This window comes from Mercenaria mercenaria, chromosome 6 (assembly GCF_021730395.1).
Source record: "Mercenaria mercenaria strain notata chromosome 6, MADL_Memer_1, whole genome shotgun sequence".
Lineage (NCBI taxonomy): Eukaryota > Metazoa > Mollusca > Bivalvia > Venerida > Veneridae > Mercenaria > Mercenaria mercenaria.
The window spans coordinates 48525279-48549220 of NC_069366.1; the positions used below are offsets into that span (position 1 = coordinate 48525279).

At 36.5% G+C, this 23942-nt stretch overlaps 2 protein-coding genes across 4 annotated transcripts in view; one reads left to right on the top strand and one right to left on the bottom strand.

The window, feature by feature from the left end:
* The window catches only part of LOC123548967 (tRNA-dihydrouridine(20) synthase [NAD(P)+]-like), a 36228-nt gene that overhangs the window by 4219 nt on the left and 8067 nt on the right, over positions 1-23942 (bottom strand). For both annotated transcript variants that reach the window (XM_045336676.2, XM_045336677.2), the window contains exons 5-12: positions 14316-14359; positions 12176-12236; positions 11037-11084; positions 7064-7129; positions 3594-3751; positions 2446-2611; positions 1540-1661; positions 278-424 (exon numbers count right to left, since the gene is read on the bottom strand). In XM_045336676.2, the coding sequence (XP_045192611.2) occupies positions 278-424; positions 1540-1661; positions 2446-2611; positions 3594-3751; positions 7064-7129; positions 11037-11084; positions 12176-12236; positions 14316-14359 (812 nt within the window). The remainder of the gene's footprint in view (positions 1-277; positions 425-1539; positions 1662-2445; positions 2612-3593; positions 3752-7063; positions 7130-11036; positions 11085-12175; positions 12237-14315; positions 14360-23942) is intronic.
* Positions 17326-23904, top strand: LOC123548968 (uncharacterized). Of its 2 annotated transcripts, none has more exons than XM_045336680.2 (5): positions 17326-17926; positions 18140-18275; positions 21524-21708; positions 22005-22118; positions 23068-23904. In XM_045336680.2, exons 2-5 carry the CDS (start codon positions 18194-18196, stop codon positions 23143-23145), a joined length of 459 nt encoding a protein of 152 aa, XP_045192615.1. In that variant the 5' UTR covers positions 17326-17926; positions 18140-18193; the 3' UTR covers positions 23146-23904. The 2 variants fall into 2 exon arrangements, with proteins under 2 accessions (XP_045192615.1, XP_045192614.1); XM_045336679.2 differs by having other exon boundaries at positions 17328-17673.

A 23942-nucleotide genomic window follows, 5' to 3' on the forward strand; every position in this document is an offset into this window, starting at 1 on the left:
GCTTATTAGGATATTTTAATTGTTCTATAGCACGATAAGCTGGATATTTCAATGTTCTGTAGAACGCTTATAGGGATATTTTTAGTGCTTTTTTTCTGTAGCATGATAACTGGGATATTTTTAGAGTTTTGTTCTGCAGAAGTATTAGTTTTTGTGACAGTTACCCATAAGTTATCAGGGTATAAATGCACGATGCCAATGTAACTATTCGGGGTCCAAATTCACAGGACAGCAGCATATTCTTATTTCATTTAGAGAGTGGACATTGTTCTCTTACTTGATAAATCTTATTGGCATTTCAATAAGACATGTGCCATTTTCTGTTTTTCTTTTCTTTATTCCTAGATATCTGTCCACTTGTTCCTGTTTCTTCTTTCTTTCCATCCTTACTTCCTTCATGTACTCTGTCATTCCCCATATTTCACTGAAAATATCAATTATTTTCCCATTTAATATGTCAGTATTTTGTGCCTAAACTGAATACAAAACAATGAATCCGATGCTAATTTTTGGGATGCCCCAAATATCTAACAGCTGTTTGTGAAACATCTGATCACAGTTGTACGAGGCGAGGACAAGAGCTTGTAGAACATGCCCCCCTTGATGCATTCAGTAATTGCACAAGGAAAAGAAATTATTTGGTCAATGTACACAAAAGTTCTACTAGTCCTGGTTAATGTGACCTTGACCTTTGACCTGCTGACCTCAAAATCAATAGGGGTCATCTGTTGGTCATGATCAACCTCCCTATTAAGTTTCGTGATCCTAAGCCCAAGCATTCTCAAGTTATTGTCCTGAAACGGTTTAACTGTTCTGTATCACTTTGACCTTGACCTTTGACTTACTGACTCAAAATCAATAGGGGTCATCTGCTGGTCCTCCCTATCAAGTTTCGTGATCCTAGGCCCAAGCATTCTCAAGTTATCGTCAGGAAATGGTTTAACTGTTCTGTGTCACTTTGACCTTGACCTTTGACCTAATGACCTCAAAATCAATACGAGTCATCTGCTGGTCATGACCAACCTCCCTATCAACTTTCATGATCCTAGACCCAAGAGTTCTTGAGTTATCATCCGGAAATCGTTTAACTGTTCCAGAAACCAATTGGTCTACATACCGACAGACCGATGGACCGACCAACCAACATCTGCAAAACAATATACCTCTCCTTCGAAGGGGGGCATAATAAATGGCAATAACTACACTGGCTGGCATGATAAAATCAACAAGCAGATAAAATTGGCACTCTATACATAAACAGTTTAACATTTTCTTTCTTAAAATTAAGTTCATCACGAAAACCTGGTCAAAAACATTATGAATCTGAACTTTAGTTTACCAAAATTGTTCTCAAAATTTCTAGGGGATTTCGCTTCCAGTGCGCATTCACAAGTGGCTGTCTTGTGAGTAGCTTCAGAGGTTTCTACATTAAATGAGCTTTCAATTTGCCTAGAAGTAGAAGACTTAAATATATTAACTTAATAATTTAAACTGATCATGAAAGAAAATAAGCCAACACTGTAAAGTATACAATTTTACCATATTTCCTCAATGCATTTAGAATCCTGTGTGTCCAGTCCTTCTTGCTGGTCCATGTCTGCATGCATCATCATCAGTATACAATATTTAGTGTTTGTGAAGCCGTTGTCCATGTCTATAGCCTGAAATAAAATGTTATGCAATACTTATGCTTGTGAAGTCACTTTCCGTGTCTATAGCCTGCAATACAAGAGCTGTCCATAAGACAGCATGCTCGACTTTCCTCAGTGCTTGACTCTGAATTAGAGCTTTGCCTGTAAAAACTTAAAAACTTTAACCAAAAAATTCTAAGTTAAAAAGGGGCATAACTCTGTCAAAATTCAAATCAGAGTTATGGGAATCGTTTCTCCTGGTGTAGACTTTGATAGTAAATAACTGTTTTAAGTTTCAAGTCAAAAGCTTTGATAGTAGGAAAGAATGCTGTCAAGTCACAAAATCATGTTGATTTAACTTAACACACAGGTTTACGAGGACCATCTGGATGTGATTTCACCCTAGTATTACAATAGATTCATTCAGTAAGCAACTTTACAAAGTTCATATTCATGACATGTTCTGTATTGTTTTGTTATCAGATTTTAAATCAATGATAATTTTCCAGATTTCATGTTTACCTACCTATTACTGTAAAATCATCAATTTTCATGGGGGATTTATTTGCGATAACTTCATGGTTGTGTCAATCTGTGGAATTTAATCTCAACAAATGAAAATTTCCCAATTATTGTATCTTTAATATTTGAAATTCATGCATTCACGATCCTACAAAACACCAGTTTTTGCTGAAACCGCAAGATTTATGCACATAAAATTGAACAATTTCACAATTTATGTTTAAGATAAGCATTTTCTCATGCAGCATTACATTCATTTGTATGCACAAATTATCATTAGTTGAAAACTTACAATTTTTAAATATTCTTTGATTACATCTTTGACAGGCAGTTTCCCTTTCTTCCTGAACACAGAAGTATTCCATTCAGCGGCTCTGGCAATCATCACAGATGTCGTACCACAGGATTGCCTGAACTTCTCTATGTCATCGTAACATTGTATATCTTTTGATCCGCCACTGAAATGTAAATAACCATACATACATTTCTTTAATTTAAAAGCCTAATGCTAGACCTTTGGGCAAAATTTTTCCCAATGATAGAATTTCTTCAAACTTTGGATATTAAAGGACAATCATCTAAGAAACAAAAATATGCAATAAAAATCATAGGTCACCAGTATTGAAAAAGAGTTATCTGCCCTTCTAAAGTTTGAAGAAATTCTATCATTGGGAAAAATTTCACCCATCTCATATACAGGGAATTCTAGTGTATGCCTTTAAATAAAACTCATGATATATAAATGACTTACACTCTTTAAACAGTTATATGTGGTCTCACCTGCTTGCTGATCAGTTGCATACTTTTTATGTGACAAAGATATTCACAGAACTTCACAAATGACAATGATTAAAAGTAAAGATTTCTCATTTAAAGTGGGTAGTCAATGAAGAGCCCCACTTGAACAAATGAAACAATTTATTTCCAGTCTAGTTCAAAGAAGGCAGTCTAAGCCAATATTGCTTGAAACTTTACCTTCCCAGAATCCAGTCTATGACAATATTGCCCCAAAACAGTACTTTCGAGAGTTTTCAGAATCCAGTCTAGGCCAATATTGCCAAAAACAGTAATTCCCAGAATCCAGTCTAGCCCAATATTGCCAAAAACAGTACTTCCCAGAATCCAGTCTAGGCCAATATTGCCAAAAACAGTACTTTTCCATAAAACAGTCTAGGCCAAAAATATCTTCTAACAATCAAGTCTAGACCAATACTACTGGAAACAGTGCCTTCCCCAAATCATGTGCAGGCCAACCATTTCTTCCTAGAATCCAGTCTTTGCTAGCAGTACTGATTTAAGTGATCATCTGGCACTGAACAAGTGTCAGTTGACAATTTACAAACACGAATAGAACCAGAGTTATTAACACTGTAATCCAATCTGTTAACCACTGTGCTAGTATCTCCCTTGATAATGAAAGCTGGACACACTGGTACTTACTTGGCAATAACAGGTATGGTAAGTATTTGAGCCAGTTTTTTGATGACAGAATTTCTGTTAGTATGTCTGGGCCTCTCCTCTGTCAGACGACCATGTATACCTACAGCACTAACACCAGTACTTTCTATCATCTTCACCAGTGATATATTGTCTTCTAACTGAAAATCAAACACTGCTGAACAACATTCAAAAGATTACAAATAGTTTTCATTCAAAAAAGTTTTTTTTAAACACTCCTACATACCTACCCCTCATCCCGCCACCCCTCACACAACCTCCCAGCCTAACTCCAACAAAAAGAAGATTTTCAGTAAAACATTGATGGTTTGTGCATCATTAGTTTGAGGTTCTGGGCTCGCATGAACAGACAGTGTATTCACATGAACAAACAGTGTATTCCCTCACCATTTTCAATATATAGTTTAACCCTTATCAAGCTGGACACGATTGATTCTGCCTTTGCAACCAGTGTAGATCATAATCAGCCTGCACTCTGCACATCCATGCAGTCTGATCAAGACCTGCACTGTTTGCCATTCAGTCAGTATCTTTTACGTAAGCACCCATTTTTACAATTAATGGTACTGTCCAAATTGAAAGATAGACAAGTTCATTATAGATGTTTAGCATGGTAAGGGTTATGTTTCAATCACTTGAAACCCTAGATAACTTGAGGATTTGGCTCATTCCCTTGCAAATTTGAGCTTTCAATGTTTAGTTTAAACAGTATCCAGCCAGATCCATAAATATATACAGACATATACACAACATACTAGATATATACTGTAAGATCATTAAATTTTGTGGTTTTTAGCAAAAACTGTTACATTTTGGGGACTTAAATTTATTAATTTTAAAGTTTAAATATAAAACAAACAGGAATTTACTATGTTCATTGGTATCTAACTTCATGTATTGACAAAACCCAGAAATCCATGAAAATAAGTCCTCCACATCAGTACGCATCTAATGAGGATAGGATCCAGAAAATTGACAACTGCGCAGACTTCTGATATATAAAAATTTTGTTTCCAAATATACTGACCGTAATAATAAAGTTATTCTTTCGCTTATATAAAAGCCACAATTTACAACTGTCACAAATATAATACAGACAGTAAATTAACAGTTAAGTAACAATTAGGTAACACACACAAAAGTACAGAGAAATTACAAGAAATCACAGAGTGATCTTGGCGCCCACCAATGTGCCATTTTTGAGTGTTCCAAATTTCAAGACTTATTGACTAGCTCAAGGTCAAATTTCATTTCCGTACACAACACTGTGCATGTGGTCCAAATTCGAAAGCTGTAGCTTGAGAAATGTGAAAGTAGGTCACTAGATCAATTTCAAGGACAAAGTTCTTTTTACACAAAACTATGCATGTGCATCAAGTTTGAAGGCTGTAGTTTGAGAAATTTGAAAGTAGGTCACTAGGTCAAACTTAAGGTCAAAGTTTATTTTGGTGCACAAAACTATGCAAGTGGTCCAAATTTGAAGGCTGTAGCTTGAGAAATGTGAAAGTAGGTCACTAGGTCAAAATCAAAGTTAAATTACACTTCAGAACACAAATATATGCATGTGGTCCAAATTTAAAGCCTGTACCTTCAAAAATATGAAAGTAGGTCACTAGGTCAATGTCAAGGTCAAAGTTTGTTTCGGTACACAATCTTATGCATGTGGTCTAAATTTGAAGCCTGTAGCTACAGAAATGTGAAAGTAGGTCACTAGGTCAATCTTAAGGTCAAAGTTCATTTCGGTACTCAAAACTATGCATGTGGTCCAAATTTGAAGGTCGTAGCTCGAGAAATGTGAAAGTAGGTCACTAGGTCAAAATCAAGGTCAAATTTTAATTCGGAACACAGAACTATACATGTCGTCTGAATTTGAAGCCTGTACCTTCAAAAATGTGAAAGTAGGTCACTAGGTCAATGTAAAGGTCAAAGTTTGTTTCGGTACACAAAACTATGCATGTGGTCTAAATTTGAAGCCTGTAGCTACAGAAATGTGAAAGTAGGTCACTAGCTCAATCTTAAGGTCAAAGTTCATTTCGGTACACAAAACTATGCAAGTCTAGGTCAATGTAAAGGTCAAAGTTTGTTTCGGTACACAAAACTATGCATGTGGTCCAAATTTGAAGGCTGTAGCTCAAGAAATGTGAAAGTAGGTCACTAGGTCAAAATCAAGGTCAAATTTCATTTTGGAACAAGAAACTATGCATGTGGTCCAAATTTGAAGCCTGTACCTTAAAAAAATGTGAAAGTAGGTCACTAGGTCAATGTCAAGGTCAAAGTTTTTTTCAGTGCACAAAACTATGTGCGTGGTCCAAATTTGAAGGCTGTAGCTACAGAAATGTGAAAGTAGGTCACTAGGTCAAAATCAAGGTCAACTCATGTCAAGGTTCATCTTGCCACTCAAAACCATACATGTGGTCCAAATTTGAATGTTGTAGGTTATTGACAAGAAGATTTTAAAAGCTTTTCCCTATATAAGTCTGTATGAACCATGTGACCCCCAGGGTAGGGCCATATTTGACCCTAGGGGGATAATTTGAACAAACTTGGTAGAGAACTACTAGATGATGCTACATTACAAATGCCAAAGCCCTAGGCTTTGTGGATTGGACAAGAAGATTTAAAAAAAATTTCCCTATATAAGTCTATGTAAACCATGTGACCCCCGGGGAGGGGCCATATGATATTTGACCCTAGGGGGATAATTTGAACAGTCTTAGTAGAAGACCACTAGATGATGTCACATACAAAATATCAAAGCCCTAGGCCCTGTGGTTTTGATTAAGAGGTTTTTCAAAGTTTTTCCCTATCTAAGTTTATATAAACCATGTGACCCCCGGGGTGGGGCCATATTAGACCCCATGGAAAGAATTTGAATCATCTTGGTAGAGGACCACTAGATGATGCTTCATACCAAATATCAAAGCCCTAGGCTCTGTGGTTTTGGACAAGAAGATTTTCAAAGTTTTTCCCTATATAAATCTATGTAAATTATAGAAATAAACAAAGGGCCATAACTCACTAAACAATTATTGAACCAGTCTGATTTTCAGGGGGACACAACTAGAGTACCAATACATCATTCTGACAAAGTTTGGTCAAAATCCCCTCAGTAGTTTCTGAGGAGATGCGATAACGAGAAATTGTTAACAGACGGACGGACGGACCACGAACGCAGAGTGATTTGAATAGCCCACCATCATGATGATGGTGGGCTAATAAGGAGGTACATTTGTACTAAAGTTTGTGACCTAAAAATATTAGCACATTATAGAAATCTCTTTTCATAATAATTACCCATCAACATACAATATTTTAAATACCTGTTTTCATGCAATGGTGAGAATTGTGTTTAAGAAAAGACATGACAAAAGTAATTTTCCCAGTTTACAAATTACAATAATTCTGTTTTAATGAGTTTAGTACAGACAACGTGAGCATATTTTGATCCTTACCTCAGGAAGAAGTCTTATTTTACATGTTACTGGTATTTTAACATTCTGTACTAGGGTGGTGAGAATCTGAAATTAAAGATGACAACAGGTTACATAACAAGGCACACTGCAAACAAAATTCCGTAACTAAAAACAGGTTCCTTGAGAAACTAATTATCTTTAGGCAAGCATCAACGGTTTCCATACAGGTTATATTGTAACAATTCCTGAGTAAATAATTACATTTAAAAACCTATATTTAGCAGCCAACCATGGGACTGGAACAACCTGGTTGCTTAAGGTAAGATGAAATTAGAACAAAATGAGCCGCGACATGAGAAAACCAACATAGTGGGTTTGCGACCAGCCTGGATCCAGACCAGCCTGCGCATCCGCGCAGTCTGGTCAGGATCCATGCTGTTCGCTAACGGTTTCTCTAATTGCAATAGGCTTTAAAATCGAACAGCACGGATCCTGACCAGACTGCTCGGATGCGCAGGCTGGTCTGGATCCATGCTGGTCGCAAACCCACTAAGTTGGTTTTCTCATGGCGCGGCTCAAATGTCCATTTGGGATGTTAAACAACTGGCAGCTTGAGGCAAGTGGCTGTTTCATACGGGTGACCACTAAGGCAGGTTGAACTTCATGTATAAAATACAGTCAAACTTCAGTCCCTTATACTCAGATAACTCATACACTACACTTCGCTTCAACTCATCATAATTCTTGTGTTTCAATGTGGACAAAAAATTATTCAGAGAACAAGATGAAATTGGGCTTAAGGCACTTAACTGAAAAAGGGCCTTGACCTTTTGACACTGATATAATTTGGAAAGGTAATAATTCATTTCTCAGTTGTTTAACATTTCATGATATCACAGTAAATGTTTTCAAGGTAAAGCTTCAGAAAATTATGAGATTATTTTTAATGTAATTTAACAGGGCCACCAAAACTGGAAATATATCTTTGCTTTTAGAAATTGTAGAAAAGCAGCCCATTTAGCAAGATGTATTCACACTGGCCATAGCTTTAATCAGGTGGTTTAAATGTTGTGCTTGAGTGATGAATTTTATGCAGATCAATTGGACAAAATGACACATATGATACATTTCCAGTCTTGTAAGTATGATCTAAAGGAATTTCTACTTGTTATATATGGAATCAAATGGTGGTTTAACTGAGATCCGTGCTGTTTTCTAAAACACCTGTGAAGTTTGACAAAGGAAGGAATTTTTTGTCAGTTTTTGAGAATACCACATCATATACAGTCCTTATCATATAAATTATCATATACATTTGTACAAATTTAAGACCAGATCTTACAAGAATGTGCAGACCAAATTTGGTGGTTCGCAAGTAGTAGTTATTAAAGATTTATCTGTTTTTAGCTCTGTCGACCCCTTAATAGGGATAACAGGAACTTTCTAAACAAACTAGAGAGGACCTTACAAGGGTGTTACTGAACAAGTCTGGGAACCATCAAATATTTCACATCAGTCAGTTAATGACTTATTATCCCCCGACGAAAGTCGGAGGGATATAGTTTTGGCGTTGTCCGTCCGTCCTTCCGTCCGTCCATCCGTCCGTCCGGAGCCATATCTAGGAAATGGTTGGGAATATTTATCTAAAACTTCATATACATGTTCACCACTATGAGTTCTTGCGGCCCGTCAAGTTTCAGTCAGATTGCCCAAGTAACACCAGAGTTATGGCCCTTAGAAGTTTCTAGTGTTAACTATATAGGGTAATATAAATATGGCAATTTCTGCCTCATAACTTTTGATATATTTGACCTTGAACTATGAAACTTTAATAGAATTTAGAGCACTATAATGTGGTTGTGCACACACAATTTCGTATGGATTTCTTTTGTAACTGCAGAGTTATTGCCCTTTAACTGTCTAAAAATCCACATATTTGTACATAACAAACTTGCCATTTGGCAGAATTTCATTAAATTTCTTTCATTCTTTTCTGTGAACATTTATTATAAACATGTGAAGTTGCGCACCCACACCTGGTCGCCCACTTGCCTTGGTCACCCAGGGTGACCCCGGAGTCAAAATTGACCCCGCCCCAGGGGTCACTTGATTTTACATAGGAAAATCTTTAAAAATCTTCTTCTCAAAAACCAGAATCCCTAGAGCTTAGATATTTGACTTGTAGCATTGCCTAGTGGACCTCTACTAAAATTGTTCAAATAATGACCCCGGGGTCAAAACTGACCCCGCCCCATGGGTCACTTGATTTTACATGGGAAAATCTTCAAAAATTTTCTAAAAATAAACCAGAAGGCCTAGAGCTTAGATATTTCACATGTAGCATAAACTAGTAGACCTCTACAAAATTTGTTCAAATCATGACCCCAGGGTCAAAATTGACCCTGCCCCAGGGGTCACTTGATTTTACATAGGAAAATCTTCAAAAATTTTCTAAAAATAAACCAGAAGGCCTAGAGCTTAGATATTTCATATGTAGCATTGCCTAGTGGACCTCTACAAAAAATTTTCAAATCATGACCCCCGGGAGCAAAATTGACCCCGCTGCAGGGGTCACTTGACTTTACATAGGAAAATCTTCAAAAATTTTCTAAAAATAAACCAGAAGGCCTAGATCTTAGGTATTTGACATGTTGCATTGTCTAATAGACTTCTACAAAATTTGTTCAGATCATGACCCCCGGGGTAAAATTTGCCCCGCCCCAGGGGTTACTTGATTGTACATCGGAAAATCTTCCAAAAAATTTCTAAAAATCATCAGTTTGACATTAGAAACATGTAGCTCATATTACTCTGGTGAGCGATCCAGGGTCATCATGACCCTCTTGTCTTTCATTTTTAATTTTCCATCAATATTTATAATCAACATGTGAAATTTTGTTTCCTCTCCTGTTCCCCCGCACCCCCACACCCTTAAAAAATAAATATATATACATATATATATTTCCATTCCTTTTTTTTTTTGTTTTTTTAAATGTTCAAACCTTCAACATGTTAAGTTGTGACTGCACAAGCCTTGCCCTCAGTCATGTTCAAGATATCTTGCCAGTGTTCTCATAAGGACATCTGTTTTTTTAAGTTCAAATGTACATGTTAAACTACAACACCTGTTGCCAAACCACTCAAAGACAATATTTCGTTCCAGTTAAACTTCAAGCTCATATTTCAATTAACTGCATTTAATTTTAAAAGCTATGCTTATTACAGTAAGCATATCCCATTCAAAATAAATTCTTTAGTCAGGATCAAAGTATCATACATTTATTATGACTCTTTAATTAAACATTTGTTTTCTGTTAAATTGATTTTGACTAATGAAATTATTTGCTTCTTATTAACATCCTTAACTTTTTGCCAGATATATTTTTTTGCCATTCCTCACCACAAACCCTTTCGGTGGGGGATACCAATTCATCGAATTTGCTTGTTTAAATCTAATTTTAGCTCTGGTTGCCCCTAAAAGTGGCCAAGAGGAATCATTTGAATAAATTTGAGAGAGGACCTTAAAACACCACATTTTGAAAAGATCGGTCAAGTACTTCACAAGAATTTTTAAAGGGTTTTATGTTTTAAGCCATATCAGCTCTTAATTAAAAGGGCCAAGTGGAACTATTTTATTAAACTGGAGAAAGGACCTTACAACGACCAAGTTTGGTGAGGATCCATCAAGAGGTTCAAGAGAGGAAATTCTTCAAAGGTCTTTTTAGCCATAGCAACCCCTTAAATGGGCCAGGAAGAACCATATAAACAGTCTGAGAGGTCAATGCAAAAATGCTTCATATTACGTTTGATGAAGATCCACCATAATTATGGTTTTTGAGCGGAAGTTTTTGAAGTAAAAACCTAATGCAGTATGGTGAACTACAAATAACAGACACAGCACCATCAAAATAGCTCATCCTTACCCTTTGGTTCATGTGAACTAAAACCTGAAAATATTATGAAAACCTGAAACATTATGGTATAAAAGAAAGAGTGACTGCAAGATAAATACCTCTTTAATTTTCTCCGGTTTCTTGAGTAATGCAGCACCCATTCCACCCTGTAACAGTTAAATGCAAAAATACATACACTCAGTGGGAGTAATAAAATAGTTTTGCTAAAACAGAGCGATTTTTATACACATATATTTTAACAGAAACTGCCAAAATATAAAAACAATTTTGGTTACAATAAATGAAGGAAACACAGCTTCATCAACAACATGTAATAGATATGAAACTCTTACGTGAATGAAGAGCAAAATCTCATAAAATCTCGTAACAAATGAGATGTTAATTATTGACATAGACAATTACTTTGCAAATTACTTTATAAGCTTGTACGCATTTAATAAATACCTGACTCTTTGTTTCTACAATAAAATGGCAAGTTGTCTAATATTCCTTTACCTACAACCAATGTGTTCAGGCCTTTCTCATCATTCTGTCCTAACCCTTATCATGCTGGACATGATTGATTCTGCCTTTGCGACCAGTGCAGATCATGATCAGAATGCACATCCATGCAGTCTGATCATGACCTGCACTGTTCGCCATTCAGTCAGTATATTTTTGGTATGCATCCCTTTTAACAGTTAATGGTACTGTCCAAATTGAAAGATGGACAAGTTCATTATAGAAATTTATCAGGGTAAGGGTTTAACAGTGTTGGGAACCACATGACTTCAAATGACAATGTTCAGTTAAAAATTGCTGACTTTTAATATGCTGGTGTAAAATTATCTACAAGCCAGACAGACCAAAATTGAAATTATTTTTTGCTTTTCTTTTTATGGGGGGGTTAAATACCACACTGACCCACTTGCAGGTCACATAAAAACTTTTGATAATGGAGGAAGACCCCAAGTGACCCTCTAGACATTACTGCAAGCACAGCAGGCACCTGGGTAGAACCAGTGACATTTTGTAAGCCAGTTGGATAGCTTCCTTCTATGAAAGAATTCTACATACCAGCAGGGTTGAGAACCTACAGCAGTGACAAGCAAGGCCCCCTGACCAAACTGTTAGTGTCAAAATAGTCTAAAAGCGTAATTTTTTTTTTGCTATCGTCTGTCTCCTCAGAATGGAAGGAAGCCGTTAACGTATTTACTACATACATAACACAAAATGGCTTTCAGGATAAATTTCAAACCTTTATAGAAAATTCCTTCGGACATCCCATGTTTATATCTATAGCAGCCACATCATTTTCTCTGAAAAAAGAAAGAAACAAGAGAATGAAGCTAGCCATAACCTGCTCACCTATATAATTTGATATTGTTAAAGAAAATACTTTGTCTTGTATAATAGAGAGAACAGTTTTGAAAGAAAAATACCTAATAAACTGACATTTCAAATCTATAGTTATAACTAGAAGATGCTTTTGCAGAAAAGCGCATGTCTCCCCCAATGCATAGTCGTATAGGCAAGAAGTCAATTGGGGACTGGAGCAAAAGTCAAAGAGACACTGATGGTTGGCTGCAATAGGGATCATCTACTTGACATGTCCAATCATCCCACAAAGTTTCAACACTCTGGGCCTAGTAGTTCTCAACTTATGAATTGGAAATGGTTTTCCTTGTTAAGGCCCCTGTGACCCTGACCTTTGATTGAGTTACCCCAAAATCAGTAGGGGTCATCTACTCTGCATGTCCAATCATCCTATTAAGTTTCAACATTCTGGGTCAAGTGGTTCCCAAGTTATTGATTGGAAAGAGTTTTCTATGCTCAGCCCCCTGTGACCTTGACCTTTGATGGAGTGACCCCAAAAACGATACTGGCCATCTACTCTGTAAGTCCTATTACCCTATGAAGTTTGAAGGTTCTAGGTCAAATGGTTCTCAAGTTGTTGACAGGAAATGGATCTCCATGTTCTGTCTGGTTCTAGGTCTGAAGGTTCTAGGTTAAATGGTTCTCAAATGTTCTGTCTGCTGTGACCTTGACCTTTAATAGAGTAACCCCAAAATCATCAGGGGTCATCTACTCTGCATGTCAAATCATCCTATGAAGTTTCAACATTCTGGGTCAAGTGGTTCTCAAGTAATTGACCGGAAATGGTTTTCCATGTTCAGGCCCCTGTGACCTTGACCTTTGATCAAGTGACCCAAAAATCAATAGGGGTCACCTACTCTGCAAGTCCAATCATCCAATTAAGTTTCAACATTCTGGGTCAAGTGGTTCCCAAGTTATTGACTGAAAAGAGTTTTCTATGTTCAGCCCCCTGTGACCTTGACCTTTGATGGAGTGACCCCAAAAACAATAAGGGTCATCTACTCTGTAAGTCTTATGACCCTATGAAGTCTGAAGGTTCTATGTCAAATGGTTCATAAGTTATTGACAGGAAATGGATCTCCATGTTCTGTCTTCTGTGACCTTGACCTTTAAAGAGTTACCCCCAAAATCATCAGGGGTCATCTACTCTACATGTCCAATCATCTTATGAAGTTTCAACATTCTGGTGGTTCTCAAGTAACTGACTGGAAATGGTTTTCCATGCTCAGGTCCCTGTGACCTTGACCTTTCATAGAGTGATACTAAAATCAATAGGGGTCATCTACTCAGCAAGTCCAATCATCCTATGAAGTTTCAACATTCTGGGTCAACTGGTTCTCAAGTTATTGATCGGAAATGGTTTTCCATGTTCAAGCCCCTGTGACCTTGACCTTTAACAGAGTAACCCCAAAATCAATAGGGGTCATCTACTCTGCATGACCAATCATCCTATGAAGTTTCAATATTCTGGGTCAAGTGGTTCTCAAGTTATTGATCGGAAATGGTTTTTCATGTTCAGGCCCCTGTGACCTTGACCTTTGATGGAGTGACCCCAAAAACAATAGGGGTCGTCTACTCCAGAATCCCTGCCACCCTATGAAGTTTGAAGGTTCTAGGTCAAATGGTTCTCCAGTTATTGATAGGAAATGAAGTGTGATGGACGGAAGGACGGACAGACAGGGCAAAACAAAATAAAAATATTGCTTCACTAAAACTTGGGTAAGCCGGTGGAGAACCTGAGGTGCCAATACATGCATGTCAGGCACATAGTGGGGACTGGGTAAAACCCCCAACCTTCTGTAATGCAGGTGGATAGCTTCCTAACATGACAAAATTCTACATCCCATGTGGAGACTCCAACCCAGTCTACTTTAAAATTCAGCAAAAAAAGGCCCCCATGTCCTGTTGTAGCAAAATAAATTGAAATAAAAACATCTTAATCAAATAGGACAAGGGATGTTATTTAAAATTGTGAAGGAAATCTGCTTTCATTGAAATGTATATATAAAGTTATTACTTACATTTTCTTTGCTGCTTTCAAAGCTGTCTTTGCATCAGCAGTTCCCTGAAGTAGATAAACGAATGTTGATAAAACAATCATGTTTATAAAACATATTTACACATCCGTTTCACAGCAAATATAGTCACTGACTATAAAGGACACATGGTACTTACCAGTGACTATAAGGGACACTTGGTATTTACCAGTGACTATAAGGGACACATGGTATTTACCAGTGACTATAAGAGACACATGGTATTTACCAGTGACTATAAGAGACACATGGACATGGTATTTACCAGTGATAAGGGACACATGGTACTTACCAGTGACTATAAGAGACACATGGTATTTACCAGTGACTATAAAGGACACATGGTACTTACCAGTGACTATAAGAACACATGGTATTTACCAGTGATAAGGGACACATGGTACTTACAGTGACTATAAGGGACACATGGTACTTACCAGTGACTATAAGAGACACATGGTATTTACCAGTGATAAGGGACACATGGTACTTACCAGTGACTAAAAGGGAAACATGGTACTTACCAGTGACTATAAGAGACACATGGTATTTACCAGTGATAAGGGACACATGGTATTTACCAGTATACCTATAATCTCTTTTTAAATACTGGTGCTGGTTGACAGTGAGAAGTATTGTAATGTGAACAGTGTGCATTGGTGTATTTTAAGATAATACCATATGTAACCTGCAAGTTAGGAAAAGGTGTTTGTCTGTTGTCAGAAAAAAACCTTTTAAAATTAGCATCATTTCTAACAAACATATTGTTCATACAGAGTGATATCTGTATTTTTACTGCTAATCTCAAGCTGGCAAAACTGAAACAAGAGCACCGCCTAAAGGTGCCATCACTCATCTGCAAGTGCTGGACAATATGTAAGAAAGAGTTACAGTTCAGATTTTCTAAGTACAAAAATGGCCATAATTCTGTCAAAATGCAGGTTAGAGTTATGGTTCTTGACTTACATAGTCCCCTAATGTTGGTAAACAAGTGTGCATAGTTTTAAAGCTGTGGCTCCTATTATGGTGTTTGAGAAAAGGTGAACCTAAACAAAAAATTTAACCAATGCTGACGCCAATGATCAAGTGACGAAAATACCACGTAGATTTTTTTAAACAAGAGGGTCACGATGACACTGGATCACTCACCTGAGTTATATCAGCTACATGTTTCAAACGTCAAACTGATGCTAAAATATTAAGAAAGTCGGTCAGTAGGTCACATTTATGGTCACTGAAAGTCAGTTTTAAGATCGGTGTACAAGCCTGTATATGTAATCCAAATTTCAAGGCTGTATCTTAAAAAACAAAAAAAGTAGGTCAAGGTCAAAGTCAAGTGACCCCTAATTACTTGGGGTCATCAGGTAATTATAATTAAACAGTCTAGGAAATAAGGTCAGAAAATTTTTCAGGGTGGGGCCTCTTTTCACCCCAGGGGCATATTTTGAACAATCTTGTTAGAGAACCACTAGGCAATGCTACATACCAAGTATCAAAGGCCTAGGCCATGAACTTTCAGACAAAAAGATTTTTAAAGTTTTTTCCTATATAAGTCTATGAAAAACTTGGGACCCCTGGGGTGGGTAATAATTTGAACAATCTTGGTAGAGGACCATAAGGCAATGCTACATAAGGCAATGCTACATACCAAATATCAAAAGCCTAGGTCTTGTGGTTTAAGACAAGAAGATTTTAAAAAAAAATCCCTATATAAGTCTATGTAAAATTTGGGACCCCCAGGGTGGGGCCTCTTTTTATCCTAGGGGCATAATTTGAACAATCTTGGTAGAGGACCACTAGATGATGTTACATGCCAAATATCAAAGCCCTATGCCCTGTGGTTTTCGACTAGAAGATTTTCAAAGTTTTCCCTATATAAGTCTTTGTGAACCATGTGACCCCCAGGGCGGGGCCATATTTGACCCTAGGGGATAATTTGAACAATCTTGGCAGTGGACCACCAGATGATGCTTCATGCCAAATATAAAAGCCCTATGACTGTGGTTTTGGACAAGAAGATTTTTAAAGTTGTACCTTTCCGTTGCCATGGCAACCAGAGTTCTGTATTGAATTCAATTCTTTAATCAATTTTTAAAGAAGACCATCCAAGGAACATCCCTGTGAAGTTTCATCAAAATTGGCCCTGGTGGTTTAGGAGGAGATGTTGTTTAAAGGAAAAAGTGGACAGACGGAGGACGGATGGAGGATGGATGGTGAGCAATCACAATAGCTCACCCTGAGCGCTTTGTGCTCAGATGAGCTAAAAATCAGACGAGGTAAAAAAAACAACACCATATTCCTGGGAAAAGTAACACTACATTCTGCAGAAAAAAACAACATTGTGGTACTGGTACATTCAGTGGTACAGACCAAAGTAACATGATAACCAAACTGAAGCACCCAGAATTATTTTCCTCACAGACTTGCATGTGGTGAACACTCACGTCTAAAACTGTTGTAACATCTATTTCTCAAAATTATTTACTGCCAATACCTTACAAGTAATGCTACAAATACTTAACATAAACTTAAAATTTATATACTCTCTGAAATTTTGTAAGCTTGCAAAATTAAAGGAAAACTGTTTTCATTAATTTTCCATCACATAACCATTGAAGTCAATCATAATGGGTAACAGGCCTCATGGACATATCTAACCTATGACCTCCCTCTTGGAAGTCATGCATTCTACCTAAAAGAGTTAAAAAAAATTACAAAAGATTCTTGTACTTTGCTTTCAAAGATAAGTGAATTAAATATATTTGGAATGACCAATGATACGATCAAGCCTGACAACAGTATTCTAAGGTAACTTTAAAAGTAAAGTAAGTCTAGTTTTGGTAATATTTGTACATAATCAACATTGATTTTCGAAACAGCCAACTTGTTTGCAAAAATGTAAAACTTTCATTACAAAGTTTGTAACTGTCAAAAATAAGTACAAATTCCAATATCCTAAGCCCTATAATCAATAATCCATTGAAAATGTGGAGGTTAATACTGCACAATTACCAATATTAAAAACATAAAACTTGTCCGATCAATGTGACCAAGAAATAAAATAACAAGTGAAACAAAAATAGATATAATACCGGGATTTTAACTAACAACAGGGATTTTTTTTTCTAGAAAATCCAAGAACAAGAAAAAACCCATGGAATGTGACTGAAATAAATGTAAATATCTGGGAATAAATAATTACTGGAGAGGAGATATTAAATGTACACTGGTAAAGTGCTACTGAGTTTTGACATCTGAGGGCAGCTGACTATTTCATTAATAAGGACATAAGCACCGAGACCAATATTCAGATAGATCAATACATGTGCTAACACAAGAAAAGGTAATTATTGGCTATGATCTGGTGACTGACTTGTCCAGTCGAAGATCAGTGAAAGAATATTGGCATATATGCCACAGGACTGGACTGAAACTGTATTTTCAAAGGAAAGTTGAACTGTTTTCACATCTTCACAGGACAGTTATATATTTTTCAAAGGATTGGATAAACAAGTATATTTTAAATATTTTTCACAGGACTGGAAGTACCCCATTAATACTTTTCACAGCATCAATATAGACTTCCTCAGCAGACTGTAAATATATTTCAATTTTGCGCAGGACTGGATATACTTCTTCATAATCCTTGGCATACTTGTTCATAGCACCATAAAGATTTTTTCATAGGACTAGAGTAGATATATCTTTTACATTTTTCACAGTGCTGAATAGACTATTTCACAGGAAATGAACATCTTTTCAAAGCATAGTTAGACTTTTTTACAGTATCGATTAAATTTTTTTCACAGGACTGCATATACAGACTCGTTTTGTGTACAAAAGATACCACCTTTTTGGAGAAAATGGAGGAGATAGGGAAACAGTTTACAGGAACCTGGGTTCACACTCAGGATGACCTACTTCCGAACTTTTTTGATGCTGTTGGTAAGTTATACAATTACAGAGATTCAGAAAATTAAAGATTTAAATTTTATCCATTTAATTTTGCAACTTAAGGTCAATATAAATCTGTAGGACTGAGTCTGGAGACCAGTCTAAAAAATAAAACATCTGACTGGCTGTTTCTGAGTTAACATATTCAAACTAACCAATGGCACGGCAGCATTCTGTAAATCTCCAGACTGCAATCTCAAAGCCAGATTGTGCTTTTCATTTTATAAGTGAAATCAATTTGTAACTGATTGTGAACATCATTAATCTTTCTTCCATTAAAATATGGCTTAATAACGTAAATGATCTACCTCGTGATGAAAATAAAAATGAACAAGAGCTATCTAATGACATCATGCTATTATATGACAAGAGCTCGTCGAACACGAAATGCCCCCCTTGATGCATTCAGTAATTGCACAAGGAACAGAAATTATACGCTCACTGTAAACACAAATTCCATTTTGGAACACAAAACCATGCAAGTGGTCCAAATTTGAAACCTGTACCTTCAGAAATGTGAAAGTAGGTCACTAGGTCAATCTCAAGATCAAAGTTCATTTCAGTACACAAAACTATGCTTGTGGTTCAAATTTGAAGGCTGTAGCTTGAGAAATGTGAAAGTAGGTCACCAGGTCAAAATCAAGGTCAAATTTTATTTTGGAACAAAAAACTATGCATGTAGTCCAAATTTGAAGCCTGTACCTTCAAAAATGTGGAAGTAGGTCACTACGTCAATAACAAGGTCAAACTTTTTTTCAGTACACAAACCTATGCATGTGAACCAAATTTGAAGGCTGTAGGTACAGAAATGTGAAAGCAGGTCACTAGGTCAAGATCAAGGTCAACTCATGTCAAGGTTCATCTTGCCACTCAAAACTATACATGTGGTCCAAATTTGAATGATTAAGTTATGGACATGAAGATTCTAAGATTTTCCCTGTATGTCTATATGAACCATATGACCTCTGGGGCGGGGCCATATTTGACCCGAGAGGGATAACTTGAACAAACTTGGTAGAGAACCACTAAATGATGCTACATTACAAATTACCAAAGCCATAGTCTTTGTGGTTTGGACAAGAAGATTTTCAAAGTTTTTCCCTATATAAGTATATGTAAACCATGTAACCCCCACGGCGAGCCATATCTGACCCTAGGGGAATAATTTGAATAATCTTAATAGAGGACCACTAGATGATGTCATATACAAAATATCAAAGCCCAAGGCCCTGTGGTTTTGGACAAGAGGTTTTTCAAAGTTTTTTCCTATATAAGTCTATATAAACCATGTGACCCTAGGGGTGGGGCCATATTTGACCCCAGGGAAATAATCTGAATAATCTTGGTAGAGGACCACTAGATTTTGCTACATACCAAATATCAAAGCCCTAGGCCTTATGGTTTTGGACAAGAAGATCAGAAACCATTTAACTGTTCCTGGCCAATGCAACCTTGACCTTTGACCTAATGACCTCAAAATCAATAGGGGTCATCTGCTGGTCATGGCCAACCTAACTATCAATTTTCCTGACACTAGGCCCAAGTGTTCTTGAGTTATTGCCTGGAAACCATTTTACTGTTCCTGGTCACTGTGACCTTGACCTTTGACATACTGACCTCAAAATCAATAGGGGTCATCTGCTGGTCATTACCAACCTCCCTATCAACTTTCGTGACCCTAGGCCTAAGCGTTCTTGAGTTATCATCCGGAAACCGTTTTACTGTTCAGGGTCACTGTGACCTTGACCTTTAACATACTGACCTTAAAATCAATAGGGGTCATCTGCTGGTCATTACCAACCTCCCTATCAACTTTCATGATCCTAGGCCCAAGTGTTCTTGAGTGATCATCCGGAAACCGTTTTACTGTTCAGGGTCACTGTGACCTTGACCTTTAACATACTGACCTCAAAATCAATAGGGGTCATCTGCTGGTCATTAGCAACCTCCCTATCAACTTTCATGATCCTAGGCCCAAGTGTTCTTGAGTTATCATCCGGAAACCGTTTTACTATTCAGGGTCAATGTGACCTTGACCTTTGACATACAGACCTCAAAATCAATAGGGGTCATCTGCTGGTGATGACCAACCTCCCTATCAACTTTCATGATCCTAGGCCCAAGCGTTCTTGAGTTATCATCCGGAAACGGATTAGTCTACATTCCGACCGACCGACCGACATCTGCAAAACAATATACCCCTCCTTTTTCAAAGGGGGGCATAAAAATGTCAAATCTTTCTATGTTTGCAGAGATATTTAGCTTACATACAGATGTTTCAACAAAAGTGTTTAAAAAATTTAAAAGGAAGTAATTTTGTTTAAATGTAAGCCAGAGTTATGGAACCCTAGCCTGTGAGATAATATGAAAATGTTCATGATTTGGGTTGGTCCTCAGCTGTGAAAGAATTCTATCCAGTAGCTGCAAAGAAACCAGCTTAAATACAAACCTGCCACCAAAATTCGAAATGGGGCAAAATCTGTAAAATTTAAATCTGAGTTTAGTTATGGAAAAACTGCAATGAAATGTCTTCACACACTGCCAACAATTTATGTTTTTGTCCAGTAGCCGTTGAGAAAACCTACTTACATATAAAACTTTTGTTTCAAAGACATTGTCAAAAATTCTAAACACTGTGAAACTTTCCTGGATTTTATAGTTGAGTTAATCCATGAAATGAAATCTTAATAAGAGACATTCCGATTTATTTTGTCTTTAACCCTTAACCTGCTATATTTCTATAATGGACTAGTCCATCTTTCAATTTGGACAGTGCCACTTATTGCTCAAAGGGGTTTTCACTGAAAATTTACTGACTGAATAGCGAACAGTGCAGACCATGATCAGACTGCACGGATGTGCAGGCTGATCTTGGTCTGCACTGGTCGCAAAGGCAGAATCATCTGCCGCCAGCAGGCTAAGGGTTAAAAGAAATCTACAAAATCATTTCCTCTATTGACCAAACCCACAAACTTTTACACTAACAGAATTAACCCTTATCATGCTGGACACGTCGGATTCTGCCTTTGCGACCAAGGCAGATCATGATCAGCCTGCACATCCATGCAGTTTGATCATGATCTGCATTGTTCGCTATTCAGTCAGTATCTTTTGATGAGCACACCCTTTTTAAGTTTTTAATAGTTACTGGTACTATTCAAACTGAAAGATGAACAAGTATTTTAAAGAAATCTAGCAGGGTAAGGGTTAAATGTAATAACAATTATACTATGCAACAGGGGCCTCTGAAGAAGAGAAGCAGTACATGTTGGGCAGTACACCAAAGTTGTCATTTACTGTCGATGGTGACCACGTCAAGACGGAAAATTCTCCCTACCCTATCACCAAGCCAGAAGAAAATGCAAAATGTGACTTCAAACTGAATGAGGAATTCACGTTTGAACATAAAGGATTTGTATTAAAGGTACATTTTTTTCAGTGTTATCAAAATCAACAAAAAAGGAAGTTTTTGATGCCAAGGCAATGTCTCAACATTTTTTTTTTATTTCTCCCTTTATTACATGTATTTTCATTATCTCCAAAAGGAGATGGGACTATTAGCTGATACTAAATTTCATTATCAAGGAGTATTTAAATATCATAATGCTAAATTTTAATTTTTTCTTAGTACAAATCACACTTCATTGTAAATGTAGAAGTTGTTTGTTGTAGACAGTTACCAATTTTAATGGTATGGTAATATCTGGCTATTTTTTTCAGATTACAGTAGATTGGAAAGATGGACAATTGATTCAGAATATAACTCCAGTCGACAGCCATATTTGTCCACATATTATAGAACTTCATATCAATAACAGGGGACAACTCATCCAGGTATGTGACAGTAACTCATACCATGTTATAATGTTAGCGTCATGAATACTTTTATCAATTATTACTTTTGACAGTAACAGTCTTGACTTTAAACTTGGCAGCTTGCCAGATTACTAGATATTAATAGTAACCACTGTGCTATAAATAGTAACAAACGTCACAAACTGGTACTTCAGTCAATATCTTTCTATTGAAATGTACCCTGATGAAGGTCTTAGCAGACAGAAACCGCTAGATCAAAAAATAAATAGTCTATTTACTACCCCTGTGTTCGACGTGTTCTCCCCTCCTTTTTTTCATTTGTTGTAATCATTACTGCTGTCCAACTTCATTTGCTCGCAAACCTACTGTCTGATGCTAGTCTAATCCTATTTTTATATATACAGTCAAATCTGTGCTGGTGCTATAAAACTTGCTTATAAAGGCCACCCTTTTCTTATTTAAACATAAATAGTGTAATTTTACCCTAGTTGAGAGACCATCGGACAACATTTTTCATTTCCTTAGTCGGTTTTTAGTCAGGTCTAACTGTATTACAAGGATAGCTGGAACTCTTGACTTCTAAATTTGGCCTAAAAAAATATTGCTTGTTTCCAGTAACATGCCCCCCCCCCCCAAAAAAAACAGGGTAGGTACCGCATAGGTAGGAATTTTTTTTTAGTGGGTGGGTTTTTTTTTTACAATGAAGAAAGAGCAACTTCCCTACAAAAGTATGAAAAATAGCAAAAATAGCAATTTTTTTTCCAACGCCATAAAAACATTTAGGGTCGTGGCCAATTTTTAGGGTAGGTCAGGATACCAGCCTTACTGAGTCCTCCATACAGACTGAGGACAAACGATTTCTACTGGAAGTCTAAAAGCTTGTTGCAGTGTGCTAACTATACAGATTACAGGATCACAGCTGTTGCATTTAAGCTTTATAAATAAATATTTAAATGTTCTATTACAGGTATACAAACTTACAGATGCAAATGGAAAAGAAGTGAAAGGAACAAGAACGTTCCGCAAGGAGGACCAGGAATCATGACACGCATTACAATCATAAAGACTTCGATGATTGTCTTCTGTTTCTTTATTTGCAAAAAAAAGCCCATAAAGAAATTGCGTCCAATCTGACAATTGTATATCAGCGCTAATTTCCATGTGTGATCATATAGTCCAATTCCATACCGTGTTGCATCAGTTCTCCTTTTTGTTTCTCATTCGGATTCCTTGCTAAATAAATTATTTAACAACACTGATTTTCTGCAATATTATCAGAATGACAAGTACTAAAATTTTCTTTTACATATTTGTTTCTTCTTTGCAAACAAAGGGTTCTATTTTGGTCCCCTGGTAAAATGTCTTTGGACTCAGTCCAACAACTGATCAAAGAGAATGGAAAACAAAGTACAGCACCCTTGAAGTTTCAAGAAGTAACTTGTTCATCTCATTAATATTCATAAATTGTTAAAAAAACAATCAAAACAAAATACAAACAAGAATACATGGTATTCAACTTGAAATGTTAAGCTGCACATATAATTTATAAGATATATATTATATTATTACTGGTATATGATACATATAAAATAAAATTTCTTTTTCTGCCGCTGCAATTAGCAAATCAATCCTCTATCTAACAATTAACCTAACTTTAATATTGTTGCTCCTTTTAACATATGGTTTGAAAAATAATGATGTTTTTGGTTTATATAGTTCTTACAAATTTGTAATGATTCCTTTTGTTTGTTTTTTTTCTGTTTCTTCCATGTATATTACTTGTAATAAAGAAAACTTGAAATCTACAAAATATGCTCATCCTTACTTGTGCCACATTTTTTT

Excerpts from the sequence above, each read along its gene's own strand:
- LOC123548968 (XM_045336680.2), top strand. The coding sequence starts at position 18,194 with ATGGAGGAGATAGGGAAACAGTTTACAGGAACCTGGGTTCACACTCAG. Across the intron at positions 21,709-22,004 it reads ATAAAGGATTTGTATTAAAG|ATTACAGTAGATTGGAAAGA; the intron begins GTACATTTTTTT and ends TATTTTTTTCAG. Across the intron at positions 22,119-23,067 it reads ACAGGGGACAACTCATCCAG|GTATACAAACTTACAGATGC; the intron begins GTATGTGACAGT and ends GTTCTATTACAG.